The sequence below is a fragment of the Narcine bancroftii genome, chromosome 6, assembly GCF_036971445.1.
Source record: "Narcine bancroftii isolate sNarBan1 chromosome 6, sNarBan1.hap1, whole genome shotgun sequence".
NCBI classification, from domain to species: Eukaryota; Metazoa; Chordata; class Chondrichthyes; order Torpediniformes; family Narcinidae; genus Narcine; species Narcine bancroftii.
In genome coordinates this window covers 160,439,905-160,463,728 of record NC_091474.1, presented here as the reverse complement: position 1 = coordinate 160,463,728, position 23,824 = coordinate 160,439,905, and the positions used below count along the sequence as shown (strand labels likewise).

The 23,824-nt window shown below is 46.1% G+C and overlaps 2 protein-coding genes across 4 annotated transcripts in view; one reads left to right on the top strand and one right to left on the bottom strand.

Annotated features, from left to right (window-relative positions):
* cimip2c (ciliary microtubule inner protein 2C) overlaps positions 1-17,232 on the top strand; it is a 28,577-nt gene extending 11,345 nt beyond the window's left edge. The window contains exon 4 of one of the 3 annotated variants that reach the window (XM_069886495.1): positions 17,029-17,232. In XM_069886495.1, coding sequence (XP_069742596.1) covers positions 17,029-17,161 — 133 coding nt within the window. In that variant the 3' untranslated portion in view covers positions 17,162-17,232. Of the gene's footprint in view, positions 1-1,456; positions 1,966-17,028 lie in introns of those variants that run through there. The other 2 variants (XM_069886497.1, XM_069886496.1) reach the window with 2 other exon arrangements.
* Positions 1-23,824, bottom strand: part of otofa (otoferlin a) — a 547,981-nt gene that overhangs the window by 402,198 nt on the left and 121,959 nt on the right. The gene's annotated exons all lie outside the window — the stretch shown is intronic.

Here is a 23,824-nt window from a genome sequence, read left to right as displayed (position 1 = left end):
AAAGTATTCTGCCTGGAGGTCAGTGACTAGTGGAGTGCCGCAGAGATCTGTTCTGGAACTCCGCTTGTTGTGATTTATAAAAATGACCTGGATGAAGAGGCGGAAGGATGAGTCAGTAAGTTTGCCGATAGCACAAAGGTTGGAGGAGTTATGGATGGAGCTGAGGGTTGTCAAAAGTTGCAAGAGGACAGACAGGATGCAAAGTTGGGTATAAAAGTGGCAGATGGATTTCAATCCAGATAAGTGTGAGGCTGCAATTTGGAAGGACTAATCCAGTTCTCAACATTTTTCTTTCCACTCACATACCACTTTAAGTAACCACTATGCCTTTAGTGCTCTGATTAGCAAGCAATTCTGCTCACTCCATTTGAAGAAGGATGTGGCAGCTTTGGAAAGGGTACAGGGAAGGTTGACCAGAATGTTGTCTGGTGTTAATGGAGAGACATTGGACAAACTGTTGTTTTCTCTGGAGTGTTGGATACAGAGGGAAGGCAGATGTACAAAATCATGAGAGGCTTTGGTAGGCTGGACTTGCAGGGCAAAGTGTCACACACTAGAGGGCTTGTATTTAAGGAGGTTTAAGGGATATGGATGGGCCAAATATTGAAACAGTGAGTGGTTGTGGAAACAGATGCAATGGTAGCATTTAAGAGGCTTCCAGGTGGACATGAATATGAAGGAGATGGAGAGATATCAGCAGCAAGCAGTAGTTTTAGTTTGATTTGGTCATCATGTTTGTCACAGATGCATGGGCTAAAGGGCCTGTTCTTGTATTCTACATTTTAGTGACTGCCTTCATTAACCCATCAGCCGGATGACATCATTTGCATCTCATCATAAACCTCACAACAGTTATTTCCTATGTCTCACTACACATATCCTTCCCAACCCCACAAATTGATCAGACCTTTTCCCTCACTTCCACTTTTGACAGCTGCACACCTTCAGCACCATCATGAGGATTTTGCAGCCACACTTCTGCCTACAGATCCACCATTGAAAAGTTAGTTCCTCAAGACAAAATCATTCCAAAATTCCCTCAGTGGAGGCAGGAAGAGCTGAAAGTCGCGATTGCCCCAGTCTGCTTTCCAAAACAACTCCTTTGGACGGACACTGGTGGATAGGAAAGCAAGCAAATGAGCCACGAGTGGTTCTGACCCCTCTAGATGGACTGAAGGGAAATGGCTCCAAATAATTCTAATGGTTTCCTTGCAGTTTCAAACTGAAGGGCCAATTTAATTAGCAAATTTCTGCCAATCAGGTACTACAATGGACTTGTATATTTTTCCTGCATTTGTACATTTTTGCTTTTACATTACAATTTTACAGTGTATTAATAAATAATTTTTTTGAACTAACATTCATGAATGATTGTTAATGTACACAATATGTACATTCACACAAAACCCAGATTTTGAAGTTTAAATCTAACATTTATTTGGTTGCCCAACATCAGGAGGGGAGGAGAATGAGAGAGACAACAAGTCCTGAAGGCAGAGTTGGAAACTAGGCAGCAATAAAGCAGTATCTGTCAAGCACTGAAGTTGGAGAGGATCAGGAAGAACGTTACTTTCCTACAGCAGGATCTGTAGCGAGCCACAGCTACGCCCGAGCACTAAATTGTTGGAGGTCAGGGTTACCCAGAACTCTATGGTTCAATGCACAGCCAAAGAAAATGCATAGATCATCAAGTACACACAAAAATGGATGAAGGAACAAATGACAAGAAATTTGCTTTTAGTTATTACAAGCAATTCATTGTGATGTTTACTATTTGATTATACAATTAGGAATTGAAATTCTGGCCTGGGACTCGCAGCAAAACTGATCAGATCCTTTGCTCACATTCAAGTTGACTGTCCAATTTTGAGACAGTACTGATGTGATATTCAGTCCAGCTGAAAGCTTCAAGGACAAGGTTACTAGCCTACAGCAGGATTATTAAGCAACACAATCTTTATCCAATCCCAATATGTCAAGGATGGTGCTCACAAATTAAAATCTTAAAGAGGATTTTCCTTGTGTATTGAAGCTACTTTCAAAAATCACATGGCAGTGCCACATCAATGTAATAGAAAGGCTAAGAGAAGGTAAAATCTGGTTGGTGTAGTGGTAAGGACAACTTTCTTTTCCTCTATTCCCAGGCCAACAGTTGCATATTTTGCAACTCAATATAAAAAAAACTGTGTCCAAGGGCAAACAAGGATCAGTCCAAATTCCGATCAAAATGAGAGGAGCTGGTTTTACACCCCTCTGCAGAATCTCTGCAATTTACTTTAAATGTGAGACAGTATTGGAGAAGCACAATGGACAAGGGAACAAATAATATTTTCAGTTGCAAAAGCAGACATTTCTACATGCAGTTTCTATCATTCTTTCCTGTGTGCTTGAGAGATTACACAAAATTCAATTTCTGCTTTATTGTTCTATTTTCCCTCAAATTTCTTTACCTTATTAATGTAATAGTGGCAATAATATTCAGGGCTTGAGGAAAATGCAAGAATCATTCTTTAACAATGAATGATTAAATTATAAATTAACCATCACACATTTACATTAGGCACAGCAAAATGCAATTGTGAGATTTGTTCAGATTTACTGTGCTTCTTGAACAGATATTGTAGTAATGAGAATAATAAAACACCCAAAAATTATAATAAGCTCAGAACTTTTTTTTTTAAACCCAGGAAGAGTTTTCTGTGGGATGAGATCCAATCTGAAACAGGATCAAAACATGTTGAAGGAAACAAATTTGCATGTGCTTCTCTACATGGAGATAGGTCATTGCCTCAGACACATGCATACACAATATGAAATCCCACTCAATGAAGTAGATGGGAGAAAATACAAAACAATTACTTTCACATAATGCTTCACTTTCATATTGAGAGCAATTGTGAAAATTTGAATTTGTTTCTCAAGTTTTCTCATGCTTTTATTAATGCTGTGAAAATCCCTCATAGTTTTGACCAGAAGACAGGAGAGGGGAGGAAAGAAAGAAAAAAAAAATCGCAAATATCAGCCCACTTTTCAAGGGGTGGCAGGAGGCAGCACAAAGGGAATTATAGACTGGTTAGGTTAGCCTGATGACAGTGGTTGGGAAGATGTTGCAATAGATTGTAAAAGTCGAGGTGATGGGAGTACTTGGAAACATATGATGGGATAGGCCCAAAGCCAGCACAGTTTCCTTGGAATAATCTTGTCTAACAAACTTATTGGAATTCTTTAAGGAGATGACAAACAGACTGGATAAGGGGGATGCAGTGGATATCTATTTGGATTTTCAGAAAGTTTTTGACAAGCTTTCAATAACGAGGCTACTTAAGAGCCCATGGTACCACAGGAAACAACAGGGGTAGATCATTAACTTATTGGCAGGAAGCAGAGCTGGTATTATGTATGTTAGCATACAGTAACTCCACATTCAGTTGTAGGATGGTTCAAACAGGATGTTTTATTAAACTCTCAACTGTGTGCAGCTTGCCTTTGACATGTACTAAACATCACGCAATGACATCACACACATCATTTGCATACTTTACACTCCTCCCTCCTAAGCTTTCTTGACCTATGACAGAAATATCTGGTTTCCCACAATAATGTTTCTTAATCTAGTTTCTTATACAAAGGGAGTTAACTATCTATCTACCTGCATTACACATTACCCATTTACATTAAAAAACTCAGAACATTACATTGCAGGAGTAATGTATCTACATTTACGATCTTCAGCCATTTATTACATCTCTGCAACAAACCTCGCTGGTTTTCTCCTTATCCTGCCAGAACATGTCCATAGAGGGGTAGCTTGGAGCACACATTCTCCCAAATTTTTATCAAGTCTCTCAGGTTTTGGCGTCTTAGATTCTGCGATCTCCTCTCTGACTGGTTGTGACTGGCAATTGTACTTCATCTCCAGGTTTAGAAGATAGCTCTCCCACTTGATTATCTTTGTTCAGTAGTAGATGGCTCAATGCAGACTTGTTCCTTGGTTATCTGTGCAGTGCATGCAGAAGTTGAAATCTGCCCTTCTCATCTGGTCAATGTGACATTTCCACCCACGGCTGTCATCTGTGCTGACAATGTGAGACTTGGGCACTGTGCGTTCAGCAATGGTACCCCTATGCCAGGTACCTTCCACCTTGAAGTCTTTCACCAGTACTTGATCGCCTGGATAGAATTCTCACAAATTCTGCCTCTTGCCATGGTGTTGCTTCTGATCATTCTGCGGGACTTCTACAGTGATTTCCACACTGGGCTTAACCAGGGACAACCTCATGTGAAGCTTGCATCCCAGGAACAAACTGGATGGTGTTTTTCCCATGGTTCTGTGCTTCGTTGATCAATATGACAGAGAAAAGCTGTCCAGATACAGCTGTGTGCTGCAACTCATGCTTTTGCTGGCACTCAACAAACGCTTGAACAATTTGACCATTTGCTCTGCCACCCCATTGCAGTATGGTAGGGTGCAACTAGCACTGGCTTCACACCATTCATTTTCTGGAAGTGCTGAATCTCTTTACCGTAAAACAGTGGTCCATTATTGCTCACTACTTGATTTGGTATGCCGTACTTGGCAAACAAGTTCCTCAGCCCTCTGATGGTTGCACTTGCTGTTGTTTGTTTCATCATGATGTTTTTGGCCATTTTGAATGTGCATCCACAATGACCAGGAAGACCAATTTCTCCTTCTGGGTGAAATCAACGTGGATATGATTCCATGGACTTCTCGACCAGACCCATGGAATCAAGAGTGCCACTGTGGGAACATTGCGAGTCTGTTGACAGGTTACACATTGTTTCACTAGTCCCTGTCAATGTTCGGCCACCACACGTGACTTCTCACGATTTCTTTCATCCATACTATTCCTGGATGTGATGTGTGTAGTTCAACAATATGCTTTAGAGCCCATGGGGAATGACTATCCTGTATCCCCAGAGGATGCAATCTTGCTCCACTGTTAACTCATGATGTCGATGTATGAATAGCTGTAATAGCACATTGTGGATATCATTAGGCCAATTCCCGGACTTGACCCATCCGAGCATTTGTGACAATATTGGGTCGGTATGTGTCCTCCTTCTCACATAGTCACTCATAATTGGTAAATTTTACAAATGATGCATTGCGATATTGTACAAGGCATCATCTTCTCTCTTGGTCTCAGGTAGCGGGAGACGTGACAGAGCATCTGCCACTATGTTGTCCTTCCCAGCTACAAACTTCAATTCAGTCAAAAGCAGACAGGATGATAGCCCATTGCTGCAGTCTCTGAGCAGCCAGTGCTGGAATTGATGTCTTTGGACCCAAAATCCTTTCCAGTGGTCTGGCCCTGGACTGACCTTGTTCAGCAGATTTAGCACGACACTGATCAAAATTTTTTTTCCCATCTTCTGACATTGATAACAGGTTATATTCTTGTATCAACACTGATCCAGTTTATAATTCGACATACCATAGCAATCACACCTCTTCTTCATCCATCCTGAAGAACTGGGCTGCCTACCCTTTGATTCCTTGGACAACTTGTTCATCATCGTTCCTTGCCATGTCCTTGGCAGAAAGGATCACCACTTCATCTGAATGCTGGTAGATGCCAAGCTACCAACAAATCAATCCCTCAGCGCCTTGTCAATTGCACCCCTGAAAACTCACAGTGCAACACCATTTTCTTCAAATGCAAAATGTACTGCAATATACTTTAACCAGGAGCCTGAGATGTATTATAAAACTTAAATCTCTGAGTCATTGCCAATCTCTTGGGAAAATGATGCTCTCTTAGCAATGTACACAGTTCACCAAATCTCTTATTAGTCGGTTTGTCAGGAAATGCCAACACTACTCAGTAAAATGGATCGACATTCAAATGCATTGCACTCAGTCTTGTCTGTCCAAAGCAACAAGAAACTGCTCTAGTCTATTGATGTAGAAATCCATGTTCTTTTCCTGAGTCTTAAAACGATTCAAAAATCTGAGCCTGCTGCCATTCCATCAACAGCCATGTCCATCCCGCACATGCATCCAACGTCCAATTTAAATTACAATTCTCTATAAACTATCGTTCCGACAGGTGACTAATATCTCGGTAGAAGGCAGTATCAGGCAATCTTCGCATCGAGTGTGGCATGTTCTGTTCCTAATGGCACTCTCTGGTTGTTTCTTATACCCAAATAAAATGCATAAACTTGCCTTTTTTACATTTTCTACACTTCCTCTGTCAGCCAATGAAGAGGTGATGTAGTGTGGAACAGACCTTAGCTTCATGGCATGCTGACACAGTAGAGGAGAGAGAAAGAAAAAACCCGGCATGCAATACACTCCCACACGCGGCTGCTAACTTCACCTTCCCATTCAAAAATTCAGTCGAGCAGCATCCATCCTCATCTCATCACCAGTGTTAAGTATGTTGGTATACAATAATTCCATGTTCAATTGGGATGCTTATTAGACTCTTAACTGTGTGCAACTTGCAGCCATGGAGGGCCTTTGACACGTAGTGACATCACATGCATCATTTGTATATATTACAGTTGGAATACAAGAATCATCTGATTGGATGCCAGTTGCTAATGGAGGTTCACAGGGGTCAGTGTGGGGGCCACTTATTTTTATGTTGTAGATAAATGATTTGGATTATGGAATTAATGGCTTTATGGCCCAGTTTGCAGATAAGGTAGGTGGTGGTAACAGGTTGCAGAAGAACTTGGATTAGGAAAATGGGCAGAGAAGTGGCAAAATGAAATCTAATATCAGAAAGTATATGGTGATGTACTTTGGTAGAAAAAACAAACAAAATGACTTTTAAAAAATGGGGAGAAAATTGAAAATACCCAGTTGTAAATAGATCTGGGAGTCCTCGTGCATGATAGCCTGAAGGTAAACTTGCAGGTTGAGATGGTGAAGGTGGCATATGCAATGTTAGGATTCATTTCAAGAGGAATAGAATACAAGAGCAGGGTTGTAATGTTGAGGCTCCATAAACGGTGAGACCGTGGCAGCATGCTACTAGGCAGGTGAACTGGCCCCACTTGTAATCCACGCGGCGGGTCAGCTGGCCAAAATGACACCATCAGGGGTTTCCCCTTCTTCTCACCACCGGGCTCAGAACCCCGCGCTGGGGGACCACATGACACCTGAGTGACGTTGCACCCCCCAGCACAGTTCTTAGCTAGGACAAGGCTGGGAGTACAAGTCTAGCCCGGGAGCCAGGAATAAACCAGTTCTCTGCTTAGAGCTCAACCAGTCTGGTTGTGTTTTTTTCAGTAGCAGTGTAGCTGCCGCTACAATTGGTGACCCCGACTGGTTCAAATGTCTTTGAACCCAACATGAGCAAACCTGGGATCAGTGCTATAGCCATCAAGCTGCCTGACTTTAGTCATGACCATGCCAATTCTGCCATGATTTCCAGGCCGTTCGCCTCGATGCCTTCCGCACAGAGCAGCCGCAGATGGCCACGATCAGCACGCCCAGAGACAAATTCCAGTGAATCCTGGATGAGTTCCCGGCCATCCTCAGGCCACAGTTCTCCACTGTGCCACAGGATGTTCCACCACATCTCCACCCAGGGTCCACCGGTTCACGCTGGCTCGCACCTGACAAGCCCAGGTGGTGAAGGAAGAGTTTTTGCATCTGCTGGAGCTGGGGATCATTCGGCGCTCCACCGGGTCCTGAAAGCCTCCGGCGGCTGGCATCCCTGCGGAGACCATCAACGGCTCAACAAGGCAACAGTTCTTGACCGTTACCCCATCCCTCACATCCAGGACTTTTTACGGCCAACCTGCATGGTCCGAGAGTTTTCTCCAAGGTTGACCTGGTGTGCGGGTATCACCAAATCCTGGTGCACCCTGAGGACATACCCCAGACGGCCATCACCATCCCCTTAGACTTGTTCGAATTCCTTCACATGCCGTTCGTGCTAAAGATCGCCGCTCAGACCTTCCAGTGCCTCATGGACATGGACCTGGATTTAGTCTTCATTTACTTGGATGACATCCTCGTTGCCAGCAGGGATCAGGCACAACACTAGGCCCACCTGTGTGCCCTCTTCTCCTGGCTGGCTGACTTCAGCCTCACCATCAACAGAGCCAAGTGCCAGTTTAGGAAAGAGTCCATGCAGTTCCTGGGCCATACCATCATGGCCCAAGGAGCCACTCCCTCTGCTACGAAGGTTGCCGGTATCAAGGAGTACCCACGTCCAGACAACCTCAAAGGACTGGAGGTGATCGTAGGTATGGTCAACTTCTATAACCTATTCATCCCAGGATCCACGCGCATCATGCAGCCGCTATTCAACCTCATCACAGCCAAGAACAAAACACTCACCTGGCTGCAGTGCATTCGAGGCCACCAAGGATGCCCTTGTGAAGGCTACCATGCTCGCCCACCCACACACCGACCTCTATGTGGCGCTTTCTGTTGATGCCTCTGCCACAGCCGTCGGCACCATCTTGGAGTAGCAAGTGAATGGATAATGGAAGCCGCTGGCATTCTTCAGCCGGCTTCTCCACCCACCAGAGCGCGTACAATGCCTTTGACTGAGTTACTGGGCATGTACCTGGTGGTGTGGCATTTCCACTATTTATTGGAGGGAAGGACTTCTACCATCTTCACTGACCATAAACCCCTCACTCAGGCGCTCACGATGGCAAGGATCCCTGTTTGGCCCGCCAGCAGCATCACCTCTCCTTCATGTCGTAGTTTACCTCCAACATTCGGCACAAGGCAGGGAAGGTCAAAGTGGTTGATGCACTCTCATGACTGGCCATCTGTGCACGGACACCCAGCCTCAACTTTGACCAGCTTGCCCGGGACCAGAACTCCGACGAGGAGACGCGAGCATTCAAGACTGCCATCACAGCCCTGTGGTTCCGAGACCTCCTGACTCATAGCGGCGAAGGCACTGTCCTGTATGATGTCTCCATGGGCATCCCGCGGCCAGTGGTTTCCCAGCAGTGGGGCAGGCAAGTCTTCCATCACATTCATGACCTTTCACACCCGTCCATCAGGTCCACGGTCCGTATGGTGGCAGAGCAGTTTGTCTGGCATGGGCTGCGGAAGCCGATCGTGGACTGGGACAGAACATGCACCCATTGCCAGATGTCCACAAGGTGCACAGGCACACCAGAGGACCCGTGCAAGAGTTCGAGCATGTCCGGGAACGGTTCAGCCACATTCATGTGGACATAGTCGGGGCCTTACCAGTTTCCCGGGACAACCATTACCTGTTCATGATGGTAACCGCACCTCTTGTTGCCCCAAGGTGACCCCGATGGTAGATGCCTCCATGGACTTCTGCTCCTGAGTGTTGTTGCACGGTTGAGTTGCCTGGTTCAGCGTTCTGAATCACCTCACCAGCGATTGGGGCTCCCAGTTCACCTCTGCACTTTGGGCACAGCTCACCAACAGGTTGGGGGTAGAGCTACACCGCACCACGGCCCATCACCCACAGGCCAATGGGCTGGTCGAGCGTCTGCACCACCACTTTAAGTCGGCACTTATGGCCCAACTCACCGGTCTCGACTGGGTGGACTAACTGCCTTGGGTGCTCCTGGGCATCAATTCCATGCCCAAGAAAGATCTGCAGGCGTCATCAGCTGAGCTGGTCTATGGTTCACCGCTGGCACTGCCCAGTGAGTTCATCAACGTGCCTCACAAACCCCAGCGGTCACCGCACGAGCTACTTCTCTACCTCCAGGCCCACTTGGACTCCTTCACACCCCCACCACCGCCCAGAAACGGCACATGGCCATCTTATGTCCCCAGCGAGCTGCACTCTGCAGAGTACATTTTTATTCGATGGGACCCGCCCGCATCACCTCTGCAGAGACCTTACAAGGGGCCGTACAGGGTTGTCCAGCATTCAGGGTCTATGTTCACGCTGAACATCGGCAGCAGGTGAGACCGGTTTACTGTGGACAGGCTGAAACTAGCTTCCCTCGACACCACCGAACCAATGATTGTGGCCCAGCCCAAAAAGCGAGGCCCCCAAGTTAAAAGGACATTGGCGCTGGTTCGGGGGGGGGGGGAAGTGTGGCGGCATGCCACTAGGCAGGAGAACTGGCCCCACTTGTAATCCACATGGTGGGTCAGCCAGCCAAAATGGCACCATCAGGGGCTTCCCCTTCTCAGCACCTGGCTCAGAAGCCCACGCTGGGGGACCACATGACGCCCTTAGTAACGTTGGCACCCTTCAGCGTGGTTCTCAGCCAGGTCCGGGCTGGGAGTACAAGTCCAGCCTGGCAGCCAGCAATAAGCCAGTTCTCTGATCACTGAGCTCAACCTGTCTGGTTGTGTTCTTTCAGAAGCAATGTAGCTGCTGCTCTTGGAGGTATTGTGAACAGTTTTGGCTCCTCTCCTGACATTGGAAAGAGTTCAAAGGAGGTTCACTAGAATGATTCTGGGAATGAAAGGATTATAATACAAGGAGTGTTTGACAGCTCTTGACCTGTATTCATTGAAATGTTATTGAATGGGGGAATAAATCTCATTGAAACGTTTTGAATGTTGAAAGGCATGGACAATAAATGTTGAAAGGTTTCCCCATGGTGGGAGAGTCTCAGACAAGAGGGCAAAACTTCAGGATTAAAGGGCATCCACTTAGAACAGAGATGCATAGGAGTTTCATCAACGAGATGATGGTAAATCTGTGGAATTTGTTGCCACAGGCAGTTATTGAGGCCAATTCATTGGGTATATTTTAGGCAGATATTGATTCGTTCCTGATTAGCCAGGGCATTAAAATTATGGGAAGAAGGCCAGGCAGTGGGGCTGAGTGGGAAAACTGGATCAGCTCATGAATGAATGGCAGGGCAGACTAAATGGGCTGAATAGCCCATTTCTGCACTTATGTCTTATGGTTTTAAGTGACTGGAAATGCAAGGCTGCAAATGCTGGAATCGAGAGCAAAAACTGCTGAAGGAACTCTACAAGTCAGACAGCATCCATGGAGGGACATGGACAGACTTGGTCTTAAACACCACTTCAAGACCAAGGGCAGAACTTCAACTGAAAATGCCAACAATCTATTTCTCTCCACGAATGCTGCCTGTCCTGCTGAGCAACTCAGCAGTTTGCTGCTAAGGTGACCATGTCTGTAAGTTTGTTGTAATATGAAGTTTTTTGGAGTAAACTAACTATATATGGTAATTTTACAATATTTGACATGACCTGTTAATTGATGTAAAATCTTATCCAATAATTTGCAGATTCCAAAATGTAATATATCAGAATCATTTCTTTCTGTTCCATACTTCTCACTGGCAGTCTTAAAATGCACTTAAAATCAAAACTCAGCTTCACTAGCAGATACTTGAATCAGAAAAGCATAGTGGGATATAGCAAAGAAATGGCACTGGACTGAAAAGACATCTTCGTTGTCATGGATATGTTAGAGTGAAGGGCATGTTTCATGGCTGTATGATTTAAACAACATAATTCTAGTCAATATCTATGCTGACTCGTAATTTATAGACCAAGTAACAAGTTTTGAATTATACTTATTTGAGGAAAATAATATTGCATGTTATTCCAGATAATACATTATGCAAATTAATATGTACATTTCCACAGGAAGTTCAGCCACACAAAATAATATTTAAAAAATCATATTGAAAATGATCATATTTCTAATCTTAAATTTATACTCTAGATGTTCAATGGGCATTTTTATTTCAAATATTGCATTTGCCAATAAAATTTGCATTTATCTCTCATCTTGAACATTTCAAGGTGCTGTACAGAAGCTCAAATTAAATTATATTCAAGGTCGAGTCACATAGATGTTAGATGTATGCAAAAGTTTCATCAAAGAGGCAGGCTTTCAGGATGACGGAAAGTGGGAGAATAGGTTCAGAAGAATGAAACTAGATGTACATACTTAAACCTTAATCTTTGGTTGCTGTCAAAACAATTCCCAATTTGTAACATGTTAAAATAGGTTTGGTAAACTGGGCAGATTCACCATTGCCACCTAGTGGAAGAGGGACGATTCACCATTGCCACCTAGTGGAAGAGGGACGATTCACCATTGCCACCTAGTGGAAGAGGGACGATTCACCATTGCCACCTAGTGGAAGAGGGACGATTCACCATTGCCACCTAGTGGAAGAGGGACGATTCACCATTGCCACCTAGTGGAAGAGGGACGATTCACCATTGCCACCTAGTGGAAGAGGGACGATTCACCATTGCCACCTAGTGGAAGAGGGACGATTCACCATTGCCACCTAGTGGAAGAGGGACGATTCACCATTGCCACCTAGTGGAAGAGGGACGATTCACCATTGCCACCTAGTGGAAGAGGGACGATTCACCATTGCCACCTAGTGGAAGAGGGACGATTCACCATTGCCACCTAGTGGAAGAGGGACGATTCACCATTGCCACCTAGTGGAAGAGGGACGATTCACCATTGCCACCTAGTGCAAGAGGGACGATTCACCATTGCCACCTAGTGCAAGAGGGACGATTCACCATTGCCACCTAGTGCAAGAGGGACGATTCACCATTGCCACCTAGTGCAAGAGGGACGATTCACCATTGCCACCTAGTGCAAGAGGGACGATTCACCATTGCCACCTAGTGCAAGAGGGACGATTCACCAGTGCCACCTAGTGCAAGAGGGACGATTCACCAGTGCCACCTAGTGCAAGAGGGACGATTCACCAGTGCCACCTAGTGCAAGAGGGACGATTCACCAGTGCCACCTAGTGCAAGAGGGACGATTCACCAGTGCCACCTAGTGCAAGAGGGACGATTCACCAGTGCCACCTAGTGCAAGAGGGACGATTCACCAGTGCCACCTAGTGCAAGAGGGACGATTCACCAGTGCCACCTAGTGCAAGAGGGACGATTCACCAGTGCCACCTAGTGCAAGAGGGACGATTCACCAGTGCCACCTAGTGCAAGAGGGACGATTCACCAGTGCCACCTAGTGCAAGAGGGACGATTCACCAGTGCCACCTAGTGCAAGAGGGACGATTCACCAGTGCCACCTAGTGCAAGAGGGACGATTCACCAGTGCCACCTAGTGCAAGAGGGACGATTCACCAGTGCCACCTAGTGCAAGAGGGACGATTCACCAGTGCCACCTAGTGCAAGAGGGACGATTCACCAGTGCCACCTAGTGCAAGAGGGACGATTCACCAGTGCCACCTAGTGCAAGAGGGACGATTCACCAGTGCCACCTAGTGCAAGAGGGACGATTCACCAGTGCCACCTAGTGCAAGAGGGACGATTCACCAGTGCCACCTAGTGCAAGAGGGACGATTCACCAGTGCCACCTAGTGCAAGAGGGACGATTCACCAGTGCCACCTAGTGCAAGAGGGACGATTCACCAGTGCCACCTAGTGCAAGAGGGACGATTCACCAGTGCCACCTAGTGCAAGAGGGACGATTCACCAGTGCCACCTAGTGCAAGAGGGACGATTCACCAGTGCCACCTAGTGCAAGAGGGACGATTCACCAGTGCCACCTAGTGCAAGAGGGACGATTCACCAGTGCCACCTAGTGCAAGAGGGACGATTCACCAGTGCCACCTAGTGCAAGAGGGACGATTCACCAGTGCCACCTAGTGCAAGAGGGACGATTCACCATTGCCACCTAGTGGAAGAGGGACGATTCACCATTGCCACCTAGTGGAAGAGGGACGATTCACCATTGCCACCTAGTGGAAGAGGGACGATTCACCATTGCCACCTAGTGGAAGAGTATGTGAAATTGCCTCAAGAACTGCAGATGTTAAAAATCTGAAATTAATCCAAAAAAATGATGGCGCACTTTGCAGCGGAGACCAGGAACTTAGGCAGCCCACTTGGAAAGAGAAACAGAGTTATTTCAAATCTAAGATTCTTCATTGAGCAAATGGCTTGGAATGGAAAATATTAGCTGGTGGAATAGAGTATTTCACTTAGACCTATGCATGCAACTTCTGAATATTTTAATCTCAGATTCATAGAATGATCATTTTGAATGCAATTTAGTTTTGTGTTTTTTTTTTATATAAACACAGTATAAAATAATTTACTTGATGTCATGGCTGCAAAGAAGAACAGGCTGACACCAAAGTTCAGCATCCCCCTGATGAACAGGCCCCTTGCATAGCTATGGCTGAGGCAAGGAAAAATCTGTTCAAGATGAACACACACAAGGCAGCTGGACCAGCTAGTCAGGAATTGAAGGACTCTGCAGACTAATTGACAGAGGTCCTTATGGACATCTTCAACACCTGATTACAGCAGCCTATCATCCCTGCAGGTTTCAAGACTGTAGCAGTCCTCAATGACTGCTATCCAATGGTAATGATCTCTGCTGTTATGAACTGCTTTGAGCATCTGATATGGAATGGATCAAAGCACACTATTCAGACACTAGCCCATTTCAATTTGATAGAACCATTCCACTGATAATACTATGTATGACTTTGCCCTCCACACCACCCTGACGAAGGTGGATAATAATTCCTCATACACCAGGCTGCTGTTCAGGATTTCAGGTCAGCATTTAAAATTCCCCAGATTCTGGTGGAGAAGGTGTCCTCATTGTGCCTCCAACACCTGGTTTCATAATCGAAAAACCACAATCTGTCTGGGTTGGCAGCAGAACATCAATGAGCAATGGCGCACTCCAGAGCTGTGTGCTCAGCCTGATCCTGTCCACAGTACTGATCAACAACTGCAATGCCAGATCTCACTTGAACAGTCATCAAGTTTACAGTTGACACAACTGTAGTTAGCCTCTTCAGCAACAATGATGCGCTGCAGTCCCAAGAGGAGGTGTGAGAATAACAACCCAAGTCTCAAAATTTACAAGATGATTGAGGACTTCAGGTAGACCAGGGACGACCACCTCCCATAACACATTAATAGCTCGAAAGTGGACAGAGCACCAAGTTCCTTGGAGTCCACTTAACAAGTGACCTATCCTGGACACTCAGCATCTCCTCACTTGTCAGGAAGGCACAACACCACTTCCTGATGAGACAGAGGCAGGCAAGGCTACCCACCACCATCCTGTCAACAATGTGCAGGAGCTCAGAGTGGTATGTTACTGTAGAGCATTGAATTGGAGGTCAATCCACATGACCGTAAGACTAGCAGAGAAGATCACTGGGGTCACCCTTTCTTCCTTGCCCTCCCAAGTTGATGTGATCAACTGGGATTATTGTCTGAATGCTCATAATATCATTGACGACATAGCCTCTCCCTTCAGGAAATAAATAGCAAAGTATTAGAGCCAGAACCACCAAGCTGAGAAACAGCTTCTTCCTAAGGGCAACAAGACTGTTGAATGACTCAGACTTTACTATTTATTTAACAATATTTATTTTTATATATTGAATGTACATACTGCATATCAGAATTTGTCATGAAATTCAGCATTTTGCAGCAGCATTTGTGCAGATATTCATATTATAATCATCTTAAAACATTACTATAAAAATAAATAAGTGCATAAAAGTAAAGGAGTGTCTTTGGTTCATTGATCATTCAGGAATCTGGTGGCAGCAGGGAAGAAGCTGACCTTGTGCCACTGAGTGCTCGTATTTAGGCTCCTGTACCTTCCCCACCCCCCACCCCCCCCCCCCCCCCCCCGTGAGAGCATGGCCTGGGTGGTGGGGATCTTGAAGGATAGAGGCTGCTTTTTTAGGACACCTCCCCATGTAGATGTCCTTGATGGACAGGCTGGTGCCTGTGATGTCTCAGGCCAAGTTAACAACTCTCGAGTTTATTCTTTTGTTGAGAATTAGTGCTTCCATACCAGCAGTGATGCAACCAGCCAGAATGCCCTCCATGGTACACCTGTAGAAATTAGTTTTTGGTGACATACTGAATCTCCTCAGACACCTCAAAGAATAGCGACAGGTGAGTTTTCTTTGTGATTGTACCAATGTGGAAGCTCCAGGACAGACCCTTGGAGATGTTGACACCAGGAATTTGAAGTTCTTGACCCTCTCCCCTACTAAGTCCTCAAAGTTCACAATGATCTTCTTGGCTTTGGTGACATTGAGCGCAATGTTGTTGTCATTATACCATTCAGTGAGCTGATCTATCTCCCTCCTGTTCGCTACCTCATCATAATTTGTCCGTGTGTTTTATGTCTATATACTTTTGCATATATTTGCAGAGGACTAAAGAATGCTGTTTTGTCAGGTTATACTTAAAATCAGATGATAATAAACTTGAACTAAGATATTGAAGTACAAAACAATATAAAGCAACCATTTCCAATGTAAAAGTCAATTCCTTTAGTTTACATCCTTTACAATATCAAAAGAAAACAAACTCAACAAAGAGCTATTAGAGAAAAATAGCCCTTATCCCAAGGAATTTTCAAACACCCAACAAGTCAAAGATGGCTGTCCTTCTCCCAACTATATTTCCTGGCATACAAGTACTTGGACAGTTGCTGCAAAAGTAATGCCCCTTTCCAAAAAGATTCTGGAGCTTCCATGGATAAACCACTGAACGTACAATTATTTGTACTCCAAGAATTACAATAGTATGCTTCATTTTAATAGATATTAAATTCTTTTACCTTGGAAATGAGATGGACCAACTTGTAATTTTAGACAAAAGAAGTTTCTACCTTTCATACGAGATGATGTCTTTCACTGCAAGTTTCAACTGTCAATGAAGGACTTATGATTGAGCTATAGATGTTTTCTTACAATAACAACTACTTTTAGTCTCAGTTGTGAGTGAAAGCAGGCAAAATTTGCGTCAACTTCTCAAACATTATCTGTGTCCTCGTCAATTACCACCACAAATCTTGGCCCTTGCTAAATGAAGCCAATCCCTGAAAATCAAGGGATGTTAATCTGAATGTCAATTGCCTTGTTGTATCTGGGTACATTTTCAGAAAAGCACCCATCATGCACTCTAATGTCTAAATGGACTTTAATAAAAAAAGCAGGATTTATTGTTAATGGCAGCCTTGTTAAAAAGCAATCTCCATTCAGCCCTACAGCAATTATGTCAAACACTGATTCACAGAAATGTTACTTCATTAAAAGTTGTATTTCTTGCAGATGTCTGCATTGCTCAACACTGGATAAGGGGATGCTGTTTGGTGGCAATGATCCAACATTACCATTACAATGCTGTCTCCAAAATGTTAGTGACTACCAAGCTGGACATGATCAAAGAACATACTTTTGTTAAGACAAATAATGAATGGAAACAAGTGCCTTAATTACAGGGGCTGAATTTTAATAAAACATGCACTGACCTTATTTTCTGCCCTTGGTTTGTCTGCCATTTAATAGCATTGATCATTTTATGCTGCTTCTTCCTTTGCAGTCAATTTTCCATTTGAAAACAATCAACAAATACAGTTGACCACTCAACAAAGTGGAAAAGCAGGAAAATTACACAAGAATATCAGAAATAGGCCATCTGGTCCATCAAACCTGCTCTGCCATTCAATGAGATCAAGGCAGATAGGCTCATCTTCACCTACATTTTCCCCTTAATTCCCCTCATGAAAAATCTATCCAATCTTGCCATAAATACATTGACTGAGGTGCTTCCACTGCTTCAATCGACAGCAAATTCCAGTTTCACCATCCTGAGAAAAGCAGTTCCTCCTCCTCTCCATCCTAAATCTACTACCCTGAATCTTGTGGCTAGTTCTAGTCTCCCCTACCAATGTAAACAACTTAGAGAAATAACACATTTTGAGCAATCTCATATAGTGAGCAATCAGATGAAGTGATCTAACTAGACCAATCACTATGCTAATGAGATATTTTACCCACTCATATCAACTCCACAGCTATGTTGGTTGAGATAAACTTCTTTGTGCCAAGGTACATATTTTCTTCTTTGGCTTGGCTTCGCGGACGAAGATTTATGGAGGGGGTAAAAAGTCCACGTCAGCTGCAGGCTCGTTTGTGGCTGACCAGTCCGATGCGGGACAGGCAGACACGATTGCAGCGGTTGCAAGGGAAAATTGGTTGGTTGGGGTTGGGTGTTGGGTTTTTCCTCCTTTGCCTTTTGTCAGTGAGGTGGGCTCTGCGGTCTTGTTCAAAGGAGGCTGCTGCCCGCCAAACTGTGAGGCGCCAAGATGCACGGTTTGAGGCGTTATCAGCCCACTGGCGGTGGTCAATGTGGCAGGCACCAAGAGATTTCTTTAGGCAGTCCTTGTACCTTTTCTTTGGTGCACCTCTGTCACGGTGGCCAGTGGAGAGCTCGCCATATAATACGATCTTGGGAAGGCGATGGTCCTCCATTCTGGAGACGTGACCCATCCAGCGCAGCTGGATCTTCAGCAGCGTGGACTCGATGCTGTCGACCTCTGCCATCTCGAGTACCTCGACGTTAGGGGTGTGAGCGCTCCAATGGATGTTGAGGATGGAGCGGAGACAACGCTGGTGGAAGCGTTCTAGGAGCCGTAGGTGGTGCCGGTAGAGGACCCATGATTCGGAGCCGAACAGGAGTGTGGGTATGACAACGGCTCTATATACGCTTATCTTTGTGAGGTTTTTCAGTTGGTTGTTTTTCCAGACTCTTTTGTGTAGTCTTCCAAAGGCGCTATTTGCCTTGGCGAGTCTGTTGTCTATCTCATTGTCGATCCTTGCATCTGATGAAATGGTGCAGCCGAGATAGGTAAACTGGTTGACCGTTTTGAGTTTTGTGTGCCCGATGGAGATGTGGGGGGGCTGGTAGTCATGGTGGGGAGCTGGCTGATGGAGGACCTCAGTTTTCTTCAGGCTGACTTCCAGGCCAAACATTTTGGCAGTTTCCGCAAAGCAGGACGTCAAGCGCTGAAGAGCTGGCTCTGAATGGGCAACTAAAGCGGCATCATCTGCAAAGAGTAGTTCACGGACAAGTTTCTCTTGTGTCTTGGTGTGAGCTTGCAGGCGCCTCAGATTGAAGAGACTGCCATCCGTGCGGTACCGGATGTAAACAGCGTCTTCATTGTTGGGGTCTTTCATGGCTTGGTTCAGCATCATGCTGAAGAAGATTGAAAAGAGGGTTGGTGCGAGAACACAGCCTTGCTTCACGCCATTGTTAATGGAGAAGGGTTCAGAGAGCTCATTGCTGTATCTGACCCGACCTTGTTGGTTTTCGTGCAGTTGGATAATCATGTTGAGGAACAGTCAGACGAAGCGAGAGGAAACTTCCAGGCAAACCTCAAAGCAAAGCTCGACGTTGCAACCCGCCTCACGGACCCGTCCCCTGAAACCCTCTGGGATCAGTTGAAGGCTACCATACTGCAATCCACTGAAGAGGTACTGGGCTTCTCCTCCAGGAAAAACAAGGACTGGTTTGACGAAAACAGCCAGGAAATCCAGGAGCTGCTGGCAAAGAAGCGAGCTGCCCACCAGGCTCACCTTACAAAGCTGTCCTGTCCAGAGAAGAAACAAGTCTTCCGTCGCGCATGCAGCCATCTTCAGCGCAAACTCCGGGAGATCCAAAATGAGTGGTGGACTAGCCTCGCCAAACGAACACAGCTCAGCGCGGACATTGGCGACTTCAGGGGTTTCTACGAGGCTCTAAAGGCTGTGTATGGCCCCTCACCCCAAGTCCAAAGCCCGCTGCGCAGCTCAGACGGCAAAGTCCTCCTCAGCGACAAGATCTCCATCCTCAACCGATGGTCAGAACACTTCCAATCTCTTTTCAGTACCAACCGCTCAGTCCAAGATTCCGCCCTGCTCCAGCTCCCTCAACAGCCCCTAAGGCTAGAGCTGGATGAGGTTCCCACCCTGGATGAGACATATAAGGCAATCGAACAACTGAAAAGTGGCAAAGCAGCAGGTATGGATGGAATCCCCCCAGAAGTCTGGAAGGCTGGCGGCAAAACTCTGCATGCCAAACTGCATGAGTTTTTCAAGCTTTGTTGGGACCAAGGTAAACTGCCTCAGGATCTTCGTGATGCCACCATCATCACCCTGTACAAAAACAAAGGCGAGAAATCAGACTGCTCAAACTACAGGGGAATCACGTTGCTCTCCATTGCAGGCAAAATCTTCGCTAGGATTCTACTAAATAGAATAATACCTAGTGTCGCTGAGAATATTCTCCCAGAATCACAGTGCGGCTTTCGCGCAAACAGAGGAACCACTGACATGGTCTTTGCCCTCAGACAGCTCCAAGAAAAGTGCAGAGAACAAAACAAAGGACTCTACATCACCTTTGTTGACCTCACCAAAGCCTTCGACACCGTGAGCAGGAAAGGGCTTTGGCAAATACTAGAGCGCATCGGATGTCCCCCAAAGTTCCTCAAGGTACATTAATATACCTAAAAATGGGAAGAATCAGGGCTTCACTCATCCCTTCCTACTAATTGATCCACCTTGGTAAATCACTCCCTCCACAACTCTCTTCTACTCATTCCTTCTCAATGCTTACCCCCTTGCTACTTATCCTTGTGACCACAGGAGGTGCTTCACTTGTGGCCACCCCTCCTCCACCACCACCACTATTCAGGGTCCTAACCAGTTCTTCCAAGTGAAGCAGCACTGCTCTTGTGAATCTGCATGGATCATCCACTGCATCCTATGCTCTTGTTGTGGCCTTATCCCACAGAAAGACCGAACACAGACCGGGAAATTGTTTTGTTGATCACCTGCCCTCTGCCCAGGACAATGACAGGGATCTCTTAGTGGTCAACAATTTTAGTACCACACTAACATGCCTGTCCATGGCCATATTCACTGCCAAACTAGGGGCACCCTAAATTGGAGGAGAAACACCTAATATTCTGTCTGGGAACACTAACCAAATGATATTAATATTGGGACCTTCAGTTTCCATTATGCCACTCCAATTCTCCCACTCCAATTCTCCCCTCTTCCCTACCCAGTCTCCTTTCCTCTAGCTCTCCACCCATTCCTACTGCATTCAGAGCCAGCTCCTTTCTCAATCGCTTTTCAGCTTTTTACTCTTGTGTCCTCTCATCCTTTATCCACCTATGACTTCTTGTGTGTTGGCCTATGCTTCTCACCCTGCTCCTTCTTCCAGCATTTCATTCTGGCACCTGCCTTTTTCATACCCTGATAAAGGCTTCAGGCCTGAAACATTGGTTATGTATCTTTCTTTGCTGCTTGGAAAAAGGGTAGCTTTCAGATTTTCAGCTTTTGCATGTAGCTGTGATGGGAATCATCAGATATTGTCCAGAATGATGACAGATCAAACTCAAAGCCACAGAAACCAACATAGCTGCAAGGATGTATAATTTAAATAGTACTTTGGAAGACCTAGCAATCATCAGAAATGGTAAACACTGATGGTCCGTAGGTGATTTAAACAGCGGACACTGGCTGTTTAAAGAGGGCACAACCACACCGATGCTGGGGGGAGGGGGTGGGGGAGTGCTACAGGTTAAACTAATATGCTGGTGCCAGAGGCTTCCACTCACTATCATATTCTTGGCCAACATACCATCTTTAGGAAATAAACTGGATGAATGGATGTAATGGTATGGATTGTATAAACAAATTGGCTTGGGCTGGCCCACCCCCTGATGACACTCTTACCTGGACTCCAGACCATAAAGAACAGGCAACCTTTCCCTTCCCTGCACTGCCCCACTTTGGATCCGGGCCAGCTCAAGTCTTCTGTGCAATAAAGCCTATTGTTCCCCTCAAGTCTTTGTCATTGCAATTATTGGGACAACTGATACTGCCCAACAATTTATTTCAGAGAAATTTTAACGTCTCCAGTAATGGAGAAATTGCTGCACCCCGATCGGCTTGAAGTGGACCCCCAAGCTCCCCAAGGAGCTACCTGCTTGGGCTGCAGGAAAAAGGGCCACTACCAACATGTCTGCAGGTCCAGAGCCCCATCTCAGAGCAGCATGGCGCATATGGCCGAGGAGCTTCTGGCACTGGCTGGGTGCATGGCAAGGCAAGCGCCATTTTACCCGCTCCTGCTGCCACCCTCAGCACAGCAGCAACCCTCACCAGTGACATCACTTCTGCCACCAATAACATCACTTCTGTCTTCACCAGCACTGGCAGGGTGGTCAACATGGAAGTCACCATCTTGGGCATCGGGCCTCCCCACCAACGACAAAGACATCTATCCTGGCATTGATCACCTTGGACCAAGCCAGCCCTCACCCGATCACGAACTCCATGATGCAGATCGAGGTGAATGGGCACAAATCGAACTGCTTCTTTGACAGTGGCTGTACTGAAAGTTTTATCCATCCTGAGGTGGTCAGTTTACTCTCAATCCCCATTTGGCCGATGACCAGGTCCATATCAATGGCAACAAAAGACCAACGGACTTGTATCCAGAGGTACTGTGTGGCGTCACTGGCAGTTGGGGGGGGCGGGGGGGGGAAGTGTTATAAGGACTTATTGTTGGTCATGCCCCAGCTCTGTGCGCCGATCCTCCTGGGCCTCGACTTCCAGAGTCAGTTCAGGAGTGTGACAATGGCATTTGGGGGGCCCCAACTTCCACTCACCATTTATAACCCGCAGCTTACGGACCCCCCCCCCCCCCCCCCCCAAATCGAGCACCCAGCCTTCTACACAGTCTTGCAGCCTCACCACCCTACAGGTGGCCCCTCTATCACTATTTGCAATCCTCACTCCGGAATATAAACTGATTGCCACCAAGAGTAGGTACTATAGCACTGAGGATATGGCATTCATCCTGGCTGAAGTTCAGTGACTCTTGGCAAAGGGGATCATAGCCCCTAGCACCAGCCCCTGGAGGGTGCAGGTCCTCCTGGTCAGAGGTGATTGACTATAGCCAAACCATCAACCCCTTCACCCAGTTGGATGCGTACCCCCACCTTGGATAGCCAATTTAGTCAATAAGGTCGTACAATATAGAGTCTTCTCAACCATTGACCTCAAGTCGGCCTATCATCAACTCCCCCTTCACCTAAGCGACCGGCTCTACACTGGTTTTGAGGCCGATGGCAGACTTTTTCAGTTTCTGTGGGTGCCTTTCAGTGTTACTAACGGTGTCTCTGCTTTTCAGAGGGTCATGGATCAGATAGTGGAGGAGCACAAGCGGATGGCGTCGTTCCCGTATCTCGACAATGCCACCATGTGCAGCCATGACCAACGGGACCACAAAACGAACCTCCTTAAGGTCTTGTGTATGGCCAAGTCTCTCAACTTGATGTACAATAAGGACAAGTGTGTGTTTAACACAGACCATCTGACCCATCTCGGTTGCATCATAGCCCTGGACCCCAACCGCATGCGACCCCTTATGGAGCTCCCAGTCCCAAACACCCTAAAGGCACTGAAAAGATGCCTGGGGCTGTTTTACTACAGTGGGTGTCCAATTACACCAATAAAGCCCACCCTCTGATCAAGTCCACAACTTTCCAGTTATCGGTAGAAGCCCAAGCTGCATTTTTCCAGATCCGAGGAGACATCGCAAAGACCACGATGCATGCAGTGGAAGAGTCCTTCCCATTTCAGGTGGAGAGTGAAGCCTCCAATTTCGTACTGGTCGCCACTCTTAACCAGACAGGCAGACCAGTAGCATTTTTCTCTCACACCCTGAATGGTCCTGAGGTATGTCACTCCTCGGTCGAGAAGGAGGCCCAGGCGTTGAGGCGGTGCGCCACTGGGATCATTACATAGCCAGTAAACATTTTACCTTGCTGACAGACCAAAGGGCCATGGCCTTCATGTTTAATACTAAACAGCGAGGTAAAATCAAGAATGACAAGATTCTTAGGTGGAGGATCAAGCTTTCCACCTATAATTATGATATTTTGTACCAACCAGGTAAACTCAACAATCCCCCAGACACCCTATCCAGGGGACATGCGCCTGCGTGCATCTTGACTGTCTCCAGAACCTCCACGACAGTTTGTGCCACCTCAGAGTCACAAGGTTATACCACTTC